Raw genomic sequence first — 11,342 nt, forward strand, 5'->3', positions numbered from 1 at the left:
CTTTCCTCATCCCGTCTGCCCTTGTAGCCAATCGAGTAAAAGAGAAGGCGGGGAGATGGGTGGAGCATGCGTATTACGAGGAGGGCGCCAGGCCGAGGGCATAAAAGCCGGACTCCCGGAACAAATCGCATGAGTCCTGTTGCTGAGGCGTGGCGATGGCGTCCCGTGGGCAGAGACCCGAGCACAGCGGGCCTCCGGAGCTGGTGAGGCCTGTGTTCCGCGGACACCCCTCTCTCCTCTCCTAGGGCCTCCGCGTCTTGATTTCTTCCTCGACTCGCCACCCTTTTTTTTTTTTTTCTCGTCCCTGCAGTTTTACGACAAGAATGAAGCCCGGAAATACGTGCGCAAGTAAGGGGAGCCTGGATGTTGCGAGGCGTCGGGTGTCGGGAACCAGCAAGTTGCCCTGATTGCGGAGGTTGCTTGGAAAGCACGCAGGATTTGGGGGTGGGGGAAAGAAGAGACCTGAGTTGATCCCATTTTTGACACTGGAAGAGTCAATTTTAAACTTCCGAATGGGTCTCAGTAACCTTAGCATCAGAATGGGAGGGATCACGCCTACTTTGTCTCATACGACAGCTTATTTTAAGCATGTGATAAAACAGGTAGGACGCAGTGGAGATGTGTAAGGGATCAGTGCTGTTGGGGGGAAGGAAATAATATTCATGGAATGCTTACTGTATGCTGCAGTTTACATTATCTCAGTAAATCCTTAGGACAGCTGTTGGTAGAGTATCTGAATTTTGTAGAGGAGAGTTTTTTGTATAATTATGAAGTCAGTTAACAGATGACGGCTAGAGCAAGGACTTCCAAACCTATTTTTTCCGATACAGTACTCTGTAAGAAAGTTCTGCAGATACCTCTTTTCTCTTTTTTGTTCAAATTGGAGTACAGACAGAGTCAGCAAAAACCCTTTGGTCAGTTGTCATTATGTAGCAAATAGAAACTTTTTTCCAGTTGCAGAGCCCTGTGTTAGGCATTTTGAAAACTGGTACGTGTGACTCTCCCTGGATCTTGGGAAAGCCAGATACACTCTAGACCTCTTCTGTTCAATATGGTAACCAGTAATCATCAGCCATCTATTGAAACATATTTAATCTGATACACTTCATATGAAGAAAATGTAGAATGCTTTATTGTTTTTTATGTTATGTATTGAAATGATGTTTTGAGTATACTGGATTAAATAAAGTGTAATATTGAGTATGTTGGGTTAACTATTACTACAGTTAACTTTACATATTTAATTTCTTTTTAAGCATAGCTTCTAGAATGTCCCAAGTGGCTTGCGTTATGTTTCTCATGGACAGCACTGCTATAATTCTTATTGTGTCTTCTTCACCCTTCTATATGGGAGTAGCTACAGTGGATAATTCTTCTAGAAAACATGTATTTAAGTAATACAATGTCAAAGCCTGGTAGAGTTGAAAATACCCAATGGTTGGTCATTACATAAATGATTTGTTAACTTCACATTAGCTCTGCAGCTACTACAGTTTTAATTTGTGTCAGAACAGAATAACACGTTGTATTACATGGACTTTTGGGGTCACTTTTAAATAGTTGTAGTCCAGTTTGTTGACCGGGAAAGGGTACCTCAGGATGATTGTTCCTTTTTCTCTTTCTTTGGCTTTTTTTGGTCTGGGTGAGGTTTTAGCCCAGAACTCCTTTACCACTTGCTTGTGTTTCTGCCTTTTAGCTCACGGATGATTGATGTCCAAACCAAGATGGCTGGGCGAGCGTTGGAGCTCCTCTGTCTGCCTGAGGATCAACCTTGTTACCTGTTGGATATTGGGTGAGATCCTGGGGCTCAGTTCAGATAGTCCAGGTAGGTGGTGGGATGTCTTTGCTACTCACACTGTTGAGTCCCCATTTGATTGTGTCTTCCAGCTGTGGTTCTGGGCTGAGTGGAGATTACCTCTCAGATGAGGGGCACTACTGGGTGGGCATTGACATCAGCCCTGCCATGCTGGGTAAGTATGTCCTGTTTAGCACTGGAGTGGACTCCCCTGCATGAGTATGGAACAGTGATGCAGATTGATTCCTCACCCACTCTTCTCCAATGTAGATGCTGCCTTGGACCGAGAAACGGAGGGAGACCTGCTTCTGGGGGACATGGGTCAGGGCATCCCCTTCAAACCGGGCTCCTTTGATGGTTGTATCAGGTGAGAGTCTTCAGGTCCTCCTTTTAGTCCTGCAGGCCAGTGCTTCCCAAACCTGGCTGTGCAGCAGAATCACACAGAATACTTAAAAATACACATCCCCCATGATTTTCAGATGTATAAGGTCAGAGCAAGGCCCCAAAATATGTATTTTTTTGTATTTCAAAACTACTCCTGTGATTATCTTGCACTGCCAGGTTCACGCACCATGGTATAAGTTTCTCTGCTTTGTGTGTGTGTGTGTGTGGGGGGGTCTTCTGAGCCTCTAGGAGCCATTTTATGGGTCCCAGCAGCCATCTTGTTGACTTCTTTTCAAAGGACTTTGTAGTGGAGAGTGGCCCCAATTGCTCCAATCTCTTTGGTGGCTTAGGAGTCCTTTCTGTGGCGTCAGGTTCAAGTTTTGAATGTGTACGTAGTACTTTGATAACAGATGTTAGAACACTGAAATTACAGTTAGAAACGTGAAGTTCTTTGTCTTCTGTAGTAAGTTCTGTTTAGTATTTGGTTTATTGTTTTGTTGGTGGGGTGGAGGTAGGGGCTAGGGTAGGAAGTCATAGTTTAATCATTACCTGGGGGAAGACCTCCTGTGATAATAGATTGAGCTGTAGCAATACACAGTAGGAATCTGGGTGAGGAGTACAAATCTGCATTCGAAGATTTTTTTTTTTTTTAGGGTATGGGATTAGCTTACATGTGGGAACAAAACAGGAGGGGAGAAAAAACATTGCAAAGATAGCAATTGCTTTTTAGTAATGATCAGGTGAGATGTTCTAAGCTGTAGAAAACCAAAGGCCGGCAATTTGGTCTTGTATGTTTCAGGAGGAAATAGTCATTTTTAGTTTGTTTTTAAGAGGAGGGGTGGTATGGCAGGCTTTTTCTTTTCAACATTTGTTACCTGCAAGAAATTGTCCAAGGTGCTGTGCTGTTTGTGGAAATAAAGGCCCCTGTTTTTAAGACTCCATGGTTTTTTAGGTGCTATAAGATGTGGACCAAGTTACTAAATGTGAGCCCCAGTGTGGGGTGTGTACTAGGGAATCATGGGACCCACCAGAGTTATGAAGAGAAGTAAGAGCACAGGAAAGCAGGAGGGGCCGGGGCTGGGCCCTGAGGTTGGGAGGAATTTGGATAGTCAAGGAGGAGCTTTCAGAGTGAAGGAACAGTGTGAGCAAAGGCACAGAAGTGGGTGGGGAAAGGAGTCTCATAGATGTAGGGAGGAATGAGAAATTCTACGGAAGATGAGATTGTGTGGGGTCGGTTCCCAGAGGCTTTTAACTCCATCCTGAGAAGTTGGGGTTTTACTCAGTAGTTGATGGGGAGCTGGGGAGTGACGAGATCGGGTCTGTGTTGTAGGAGGATTATTTAAAAGGAGAGAAGACGCGAGAGGAGAGATAAGTTAGGTTGTCGAAGCAATGGAGGTGGTAATGAGTGCTGACCAAGGAGGGTAGTGGAGGAACGTAAAAGCTGGGAGATGACGGTCGGAGACACCAGCAGGGTTTGGGGTTCTGTAGATGTATGTGCACAGCAGTGAGGACGGGAGTGTCGGAAAGGAGGACATACTAGCTGCTTGAGGCTTTAAATCTGGGGATTGTGGAGACAGTTAGCAGGTACAGTTGAAGGAAGTGATTTAGGAGGAGAGCGAATGGCTTTGTGTAAGTCCAAAGCATATTTCCCTTGATTGGAGGAAGGGAATGAAGGGGTAGGTGGCAGGGAGAGCCTTGACCTGCTGAGTAATGCTAAACTTGAGATGTGTGCAGAAGTAAGGTTGAGGAAATGTTTCCTTGGACTGGCCACGAGAAGTTCACATTCACCTTCTGTAGACCCTATTTGGTCCTGCATTGTAGAATAGTGACCTGGAGTGGACCTGCACGTGCCAACAAAGAGTCGTGGGCAGGAGGGTTTCGCCTGGAGATCGAACCTTGCGTATCGTTCCCTTTCCTGAATAGGTCCCTTCCTCTTTCAGCATTTCTGCGGTGCAGTGGCTCTGTAATGCTAACAAGAAGTCCGACATTCCTGCTAAGCGCCTGTACTGCTTCTTTTCTGCTCTTTACTCTGTTCTGGTGAGTATGAGATCTTCCCACCTGGGCTGGCTGCCTGTCCCTCCCTTGCCCTGCAGATAGCATGATAAAGTGGAGGTGCCCCGTGGGAATGCCATTTAGATGGGACCACATCTTGTCTTTAGAAGTGATGGTGTTGATTTCCACTGTTTAGGATTAGATGATAGTCTGCGATTCTAAGTCCTAAAAGTGAGTTCTTTCACTTTTTTTTTTTTTTTGGCTCCAGGTGTTCCTTGGTCCCCTTAGTCCTCTCACCTCACCCCTGGCTTTCTTAGAGTGGGTTGTTCTGGCAGATTGCTGGGTCTTGGGCGTTATATGGTTTCTCTTCCTCTCAGGTCCTGGGGTTAACCCTGAAGTTCTGAGGGCCTTTGTGTTTGGTTTTCTCTCTGCTGAAATGCTCTTCCCTCAGACATTTAAATAACCAGCCCTCTACTACATTCGGGTCTCTGCTCCAGCGTCCCTCAGAGAGAGGCCTTCCTTGAGCCAAAAGTAAACTTGATAGCTGCTGTCATGCACCATCCCTTGTCCTAAGTTACTTTTCTTTTTGGCGCTTAATCACTACGGTAAGTTAGCTACCTCACCCACTAAAATGTGAGCTGCAGAAGTTCAGAGGCTGTCTCTTTTGTCCATGGCTGTTTCCCAGCCCTGAGAACAGTATACCTTGCACATAATGGGAACGCAATAAATATCTCGTGAATAAGGAAGGGAGGAGTGTCTGGGTCCTGACCCCATGGGGTATTTGAAAGATAGCCATGTTTCTGTTGCAGGTGCATGGAGCTCGGGCTGTCCTGCAGCTGTACCCTGAGAACTCAGAGCAGGTGAACCCCTTGGCTAGTGGAGGTGCAGGGAAGGGGGAGGGACCCAGAATAGGTAAACTGTCCTGCTCCTCACCCACCTGCCCTCCTGCTGTTGGGAGGTGACAGAACAAGCAACCTTAGGCTGCTTGGTGGGAAGGGAGGGGCTGAGCTCCCGGGAGTGGTCGCCAGTGGCCCCTGCTGGCACATTTTATGACCTAATGTCCTAAGGAAGAGGGGTACCTGGGGCGGGGGGGTGGTAGGATGTCTGTCTTCTCTTGAGAGATAAACCATCTGATATTACTGATTTCCATAACCGAAGAAATAACTGGGGGTGGGGGAGAGGACATCAACAGTTGACTGTTCTGTGGAGTGTGATGCATGAGCAGTGAGGGGTAGGAGGTACCGACTCTGACTGACAAGTGGCGAGCTGTCCCTGACTGATAACATGAATGAGTCTGCCTTGCAGTTGGTGGCCATTCATCTCCTGAGATTTGAGTGGGGAGGTGGGTCCCTGGGCTAGAAAGTGAGAATCAGGGGGACTTGGTCATTCTGTAATCCCCCGAGGGAGGTATCTGCTGTTGCTGGTTCTAGGCCACACCTTCTCTGCATGGCTTTCGGGGACTCAGATTTGGGAATAGTCTGATAAAGACCCTCACTTCTCCCAGACAAGGTCCATTCTGGGACCAGACGGGGGCCAGGGGAGGGGGCAGGAAGCTGCTGTTCCCCCAGCCACCCTGCCTGACTGCGCGCTGTTCTCTTCCCAGTTGGAGCTGATCACGACCCAGGCCACCAAGGCCGGCTTCACTGGTGGTGTATTGGTGGACTACCCCAACAGCGCCAGAGCCAAGAAGTGAGTGCCGGGGGCCAGGGTGCTGCCTGTGCTGCAGGAGAGAGGGTGGCAGTGTGGCCCTCACAGGCCACTGATGCGTGGACCAGAGCAGTGCTGGGTTGGGTCACTGGGGCCCCGGGCAGGCAAGAGGCCTGGCTGTGTCTGTACCTGTTTGTGGCAGGGAGGGGGAGGACTTGTCTTACTCTGTGAGGCTTTCTGAGCCCAGCCCTCACTCTGCACTTTCTTGTTTCAGGTTCTACCTCTGTTTGTTTTCTGGACCTTCGACCTTTATACCAATGGTGAGGGACCTTGAGTTTGTAGGCCCATCTCTTCTGGCTTCCCTTCTGGTGGGGCCGGGCCATCTACCTGTTAGAAGGACTCAGGCCTGGGTGCCAGGCCTTCTGGGGCGGGGCAGGTGGGTTGAGAGATCTCCAGGGTGATCTGAGAGCACTTTGGTTTCTGTAGGCCCAGAACGAAGATAAGGAGGAAGAGGAGGCCAGGGAGTCCACGTTCACGGTTGAGAGGTAAGGCTGTTGTTCAGCCCTGCCTAAGGTGCAGGCGGTTGCTGCCACCAGGTTCATTAGACACAGCAGCAAGACTCCTCCGTTTTTCTCTGCTTTGACCAAGTCTGTCAGGGTCTGGTGTGGCAGAGACACCAAGGCGGAAATAGGACCTGGGAACCCTTCAGACCTGTGCCTGCACCTGCCTCCGGCTGAGCTATTGGAGCCCTTCTGGATGCCTGTGGGCAGCCTTCCTCTCTGCCTGCCCTCTTGCCACACCCAGCAGGCTGTCCCCTCTTCCCAAGTCTGCCTCCTTCACCTACATCCCGGACCCCATCCCCACTTGGCCCCTGTGGCTCCCTTTCCTCTCCCACATCCTCATGTTTACCCTCCTGAGTCATCCCCATCAGCACACTAACATCCTGCGCTATTTCTCCTGTCTTCAAAAAGGGTCCTCCCTTAACCCCATAACAGCTCCTGGCGGCCACCCTGTTCATCGGCTTCCCTTGATGACCGAACTCCTCACACTGGCTCCCCTGCTGTTCTCAGTCCCCTCCTCTGGCTCATGCTTGTCTCATCACAAATTGCTGTCTTTTTTTTTTTTTTTTTTTTTTTTGGTACCGGGCCTCTCTCTGTTGTGGCCTCTCCCGTTGTGGAGCACAGGCTCCGGACGCGCAGGCTCAGCGGCCATGGCTCACGGGCCCAGCCACTCTGCGGCATGTGGGATCTTCCCGGACCGGGGCACGAACCCATGTCCCCTGCATCGGCAGGCAGACTCTCAACCACTGAGCCACCAGGGAAGCCCCACAAATTGCTCTCTTGATCAAGGCCACCGCCAGGCTGTCTCGCCAAACCCATGGTCACTTCCCAGTCTTTTTTCCTTCTCCATCTTCATTGTAACTTTTCCGCTCATTAGGAGCTGATGCAGCCGATCGCTCCCCTAATGCTTTCCTCACTTGGCCTCCCACCCACGGTCCTGGTTTTCTGTTAACCTCACTGGCTGTTCCTTCTCGGTCCATTCTGGGGCCCACCCTGGACCCCTTTTCTCTCTGTGCTGCTGCCTTAGACACCAGCTACAGATTCAGAACCTCCAGGTTTCTATCCTTGGTCTCAATCCCACCTCTGCTTTCCAAACCACCTCCCCTCCTAAATATCCATACCTGGACTTCCCACGGGGCTCTGGGACAAAACAGAGCTCTTGGTCTTCATCCCCGAACTTCCTCCCTCCATTCTTTGCATTCTCAGCCCTTCTTGTTTTCCTTACATTTCACATCTAGTCACTCCATCCCTTTTCCCCACTCCTGCCTGGTCTCTGTCTTTGCTGCCTAGATTACTGAAAGCTACCTCACTTGTCTCCTTACTTCTGACTTTGCTTCTTTGAATTCATTTGCTGTGCAGCAAGACGGAGACTTCCCTTTTTCTTCTACTTTTTAAAAACGTAAATCATATCTTGCCATTTCTCTGTTCAGTATCTTCAGTTGAGTTCTCGTTACCTTTATTTTCCCTACCATCTTTCACTGCTCTAAATCATAAGTATTCGTTTACTTGGTATTACTTCTGTCCCCAACTAGAATGAAAACTTGGTGGGGACTTGCACTGTATCCCTGACACCAGAATAGTGTCTTGTTTGCAAAAGGTGTTCAGTATTTGTTGAAGGAACAGTTGATTATAAGGTAGTGAAGAAGGAGGTGATTTCTTAGTTCTGATTGGTAGGGGTGAAAGGTTTTCAGACTCTTAAGACGTTTAAGAGGAAAAATGAGCCGAGAATGGATGAGTTAGGAAGGCCCACCTGTGGTGAAAATCATGAGTGCAGTCCTCGTGTCCACCGTGGACTGATGCCCTCTGACCCGTTGGCCCTCCGCGGTCATCTCCCTTAGCTTCCTCAGCCCATTCCCCGTGGGGACTTGGGGGCTCTCCTAGCCGTTTCTGCTCTAAGGTGCCCATCGCTTGCTCCCAGGGAGTGGCCCCGTCTCCTGCTTCCCCTCCGTCCATCTTAGGCTCCCTCTTGTCCTCACGCCGGTGTCTACAGACGACGTGTCCTAACTGTAAACTTAGGTAAGTTTTGGGACCTGATCATCCATTTCTCGTCTGTTTAAAATTGGGGGGGATGTGCCACCCTCGGGCAGTGTGCTGAGTTGAGGGCATGTCTGTACAGGACTCAGCACAGTGCCTGGCGCGGACCTCATTTCCCTACAGGCTCTTCCTCTGGAAGTCCTCGGATTTGAGGAGGGTGGGAGGAGGCCTTTGTCTACTGTAAGGCTGATCGGGCTTCTCCCGGTGCTGTCACTTCTGTCTGATCACATTCAGGCCACTTACTGTAAATAAATAGGTTAATCAAGGAAAAGTATTTTAAACCTTTACCTGACTTATCTCTAATTTCTTCCCCCCGCCCCCCAACAACTTTGCTTGACCTGTGTATTCCTTAATCCTCGCCACCCAGCCTCTACCCTACCACTCCTCAGCTGCTCTCTCCAAAGGCTCTGTCCCCTCCGGCATTTGCACTGTGGACTCCGCTTCCCTCTTGGCACCTGTGGTCAGGGTCGCTCACCGTCTTCACTGCTCCCTTTGTCTCCCCTGATGACTCTTTCCCATCATCCCTCCTGCAGCTCACATCTTGCCCCCTGTTCACTGTGCTACCCCAGAGCTTGTCCTTCCTTAGAGACTCCTGGGGATCAGTCCTGCATCTGTTTAGTCCTGCATCTGCAGCAGCCTGCTTTGCACCTGGCACATTGGACTCCTGCCCCCTCATTGTAGGCCCTCTTAACTTTCTTTCGTGAACTGCTATCTCTGCACACCCCAAAGTCTAGGACATGTTGTGTTCCTCCTTCGGTAGAAAGCCTCGCTGCTTCCTGGAGGGAGAGCACGCTCCTTGCTGGTTGCTGTTCACACCTCCATGAACTGGACCAGCCAGGTGGGATTCTGAGTTGGTGTTTTTTTTTAATCTGACTTTTACTGTTAGGTTAGAACAGATGAGAAGTAGCAGCCGGAAGGGTGTGTCATGCAGTCCGGCTTCCACTGGTCCTCAGGCGAGGAGGAAACTTACGAGGATGACTCAATCCTCAGCTGACCCTCAGAGTCTCAACGTGGGCCCTTCCCCTTCTTACACTCAGTGACTCCAGGCAACAGGGCTCTTCTGCTCCCTAACCTTCCTCTTCAGTCCTTTCCCTGTGCCTCATTTTCATGTATTGCTTCTTGTCTGGAATACTGGCCCACCTTCTGCATGAAGCAGCTTACCTCTGTGGCCCTCTCCTTTTACCCATCACTGCCTTAGCAGCTCCTGGCCTCTCTGCACTTGCTTTGCCTCGTGCGGGTGGTCGCTACCACAGCCCAGCCTTGGGCTCTTTAGGGGCAGGGCTGGTTCATAGCCACTGTAGAACATCCATGGGCCGTGCACGCAGGTACTCAGGGAATGGTTACTCAGAGGGCAAGCAGCCTCCGTGGTGTGTTCAACGCTGAAAACAGTTGGACTCCAACTGCCAGGTGGGGATGTGATTCGAGGGCCCAGGCTCCCCTGTTCTCAGGGCCTCTCTCCCATAGGGCTGTGGAAGGTCTCTTTTCTCCTCAGCCAGGACTGGAGGCCAAGATCACCCTTGAGGATCGTTGTCAGGGCTGCCACAAGCGGGGCAGCCTTGTTTTCCTACCTCAGACACCTGTAGTTGCTGGGAGCCCCAACTTGATCTGTACCAAGCGGGCTGGCCTCACAGCCAGACTAGGGCCTGCTTTCCTTGGATCGGCTCTTGTGAGCCCCAAAAGTAACTTGGCCCCTGCCTGCCCCACAGGCAGGTATGTATGCATGCCTAACCACGTGGTCAACCGTGTGGATGCCTGCGAGCGAGGGGGGAACTCCACCTCTCCTGCCTCCTCCTAAACAACCGCTCTGGCCCCAGCAGATGTCACCAGGAAGTGGGTGTCCAGAATGGGGACTTCTGTTGTGGAAGGGGCATCTGAGGCCACCTGACTCGGGGGAAGCTCACCACACTTACCTGCCGGGATTAACCTGGGTGCCAGCCAGGCCACTCTGTCCACCTGCTCACAGCCGTGTCTCCTGCACAGGGTCCCGTACAAGATTGCAAGGCGGAGGGTGGTGAGGAAGAGCCGAGAGTGGGTGCTGGAGAAGAAGGAGCGCCGCCGGCGGCAGGGCAAGTGAGTGCAGGTGGGGCAGGGTGGGGGAGGGGGAGGGTCTGGCCACCCAGGGCCCGGGGGCTCACCTGCCTCAGGGGTCCCAGGGGATCTTGTTGTTTTTCCTGAGACAGTTCTGTTCTTCCCGCCCCTGTTACTTCTTCGCACAGGGAGGTCCGACCTGACACTCAGTACACCGGCCGCAAGCGCAAGCCCCGCTTCTGAGCAGGCGGCCACATCCAGTGGGACAGCTCGGGGACCACACAGTTGTGAGCTGTGCCATCCAGCCCAGGCACTTGCTTCTGGAGGGTTTTCTATATTGAAGTGCCTACTTTATCAGCTGACAAAAAGTGTTTTAGAAAAGTTCTAAAAAGGTTTAAAGTTCTAAAAGTATTTTCTTCACTAAAAAAAGTTCTGAGAGCATCTTATTTTGTTCTAAAAGCAGTAAACGAATTTCTGTGCAACTCCGGCTCTGGCATTTTCCAGCTCTGTGATCCTAAACAGATTTCTGAAGTTCCTCTATTGGTGGGGGCTTGATTCCCAGGTTATGAGTTAGGTTTAAAGAACTTAATGTTTGAAAGCATTCTTTTAACCTTCAGGGAACAAGGTAGGTTAATTTAGGGCTGCTTATATGTGACTTAGGTGAGACTATATTATGTATTACAACACCAGGCAAAGTTGGGAAGCATGGGCAGGATGAAATGAAAGGTATCCGTGGTACCCATTGGCCTGAGGCCTCTGCTCAGTCTCTGGTTTCCCTTTGGTCTGAAGGCACTATCCAACCCAGCGGCCTGGGCTGACTTTAACCCCGAGCCGCCACATCAGCTGACCAGTCCAGCACTTGGTTGCCTCTGGGGCCTGTCTTCTCTCCAATCACTAGTGGT

General features: G+C 50.5%; 1 protein-coding gene and 1 non-coding gene across 2 annotated transcripts; both read left to right on the top strand.

Moving 5' to 3' along the window:
- The first annotated feature begins 106 nt into the window (after nt 1–106).
- Nucleotides 107–10,914, top strand: BUD23 (BUD23 rRNA methyltransferase and ribosome maturation factor). The gene is made up of 12 exons (XM_060078752.1): nt 107–203; nt 311–348; nt 1,697–1,792; nt 1,888–1,970; nt 2,066–2,162; nt 4,120–4,216; nt 4,981–5,031; nt 5,775–5,860; nt 6,093–6,138; nt 6,305–6,363; nt 10,393–10,482; nt 10,629–10,914. The coding sequence occupies exons 1-12, from the start codon at nt 156–158 to the stop codon at nt 10,681–10,683; spliced, it is 846 nt and encodes a 281-aa protein (XP_059934735.1). The 5' UTR covers nt 107–155; the 3' UTR covers nt 10,684–10,914.
- LOC132477184 (small Cajal body-specific RNA 20) lies at nt 9,861–9,991 on the top strand. The gene has a single exon (XR_009530208.1). It is a non-coding gene; the product is annotated as a small Cajal body-specific RNA 20 (non-coding RNA).
- Nucleotides 10,915–11,342: the final 428 nt, after the last annotated feature.

The sequence above is a fragment of the Mesoplodon densirostris genome, chromosome 16 (genome assembly GCF_025265405.1).
Source record: "Mesoplodon densirostris isolate mMesDen1 chromosome 16, mMesDen1 primary haplotype, whole genome shotgun sequence".
NCBI classification, from domain to species: Eukaryota; Metazoa; Chordata; class Mammalia; order Artiodactyla; family Ziphiidae; genus Mesoplodon; species Mesoplodon densirostris.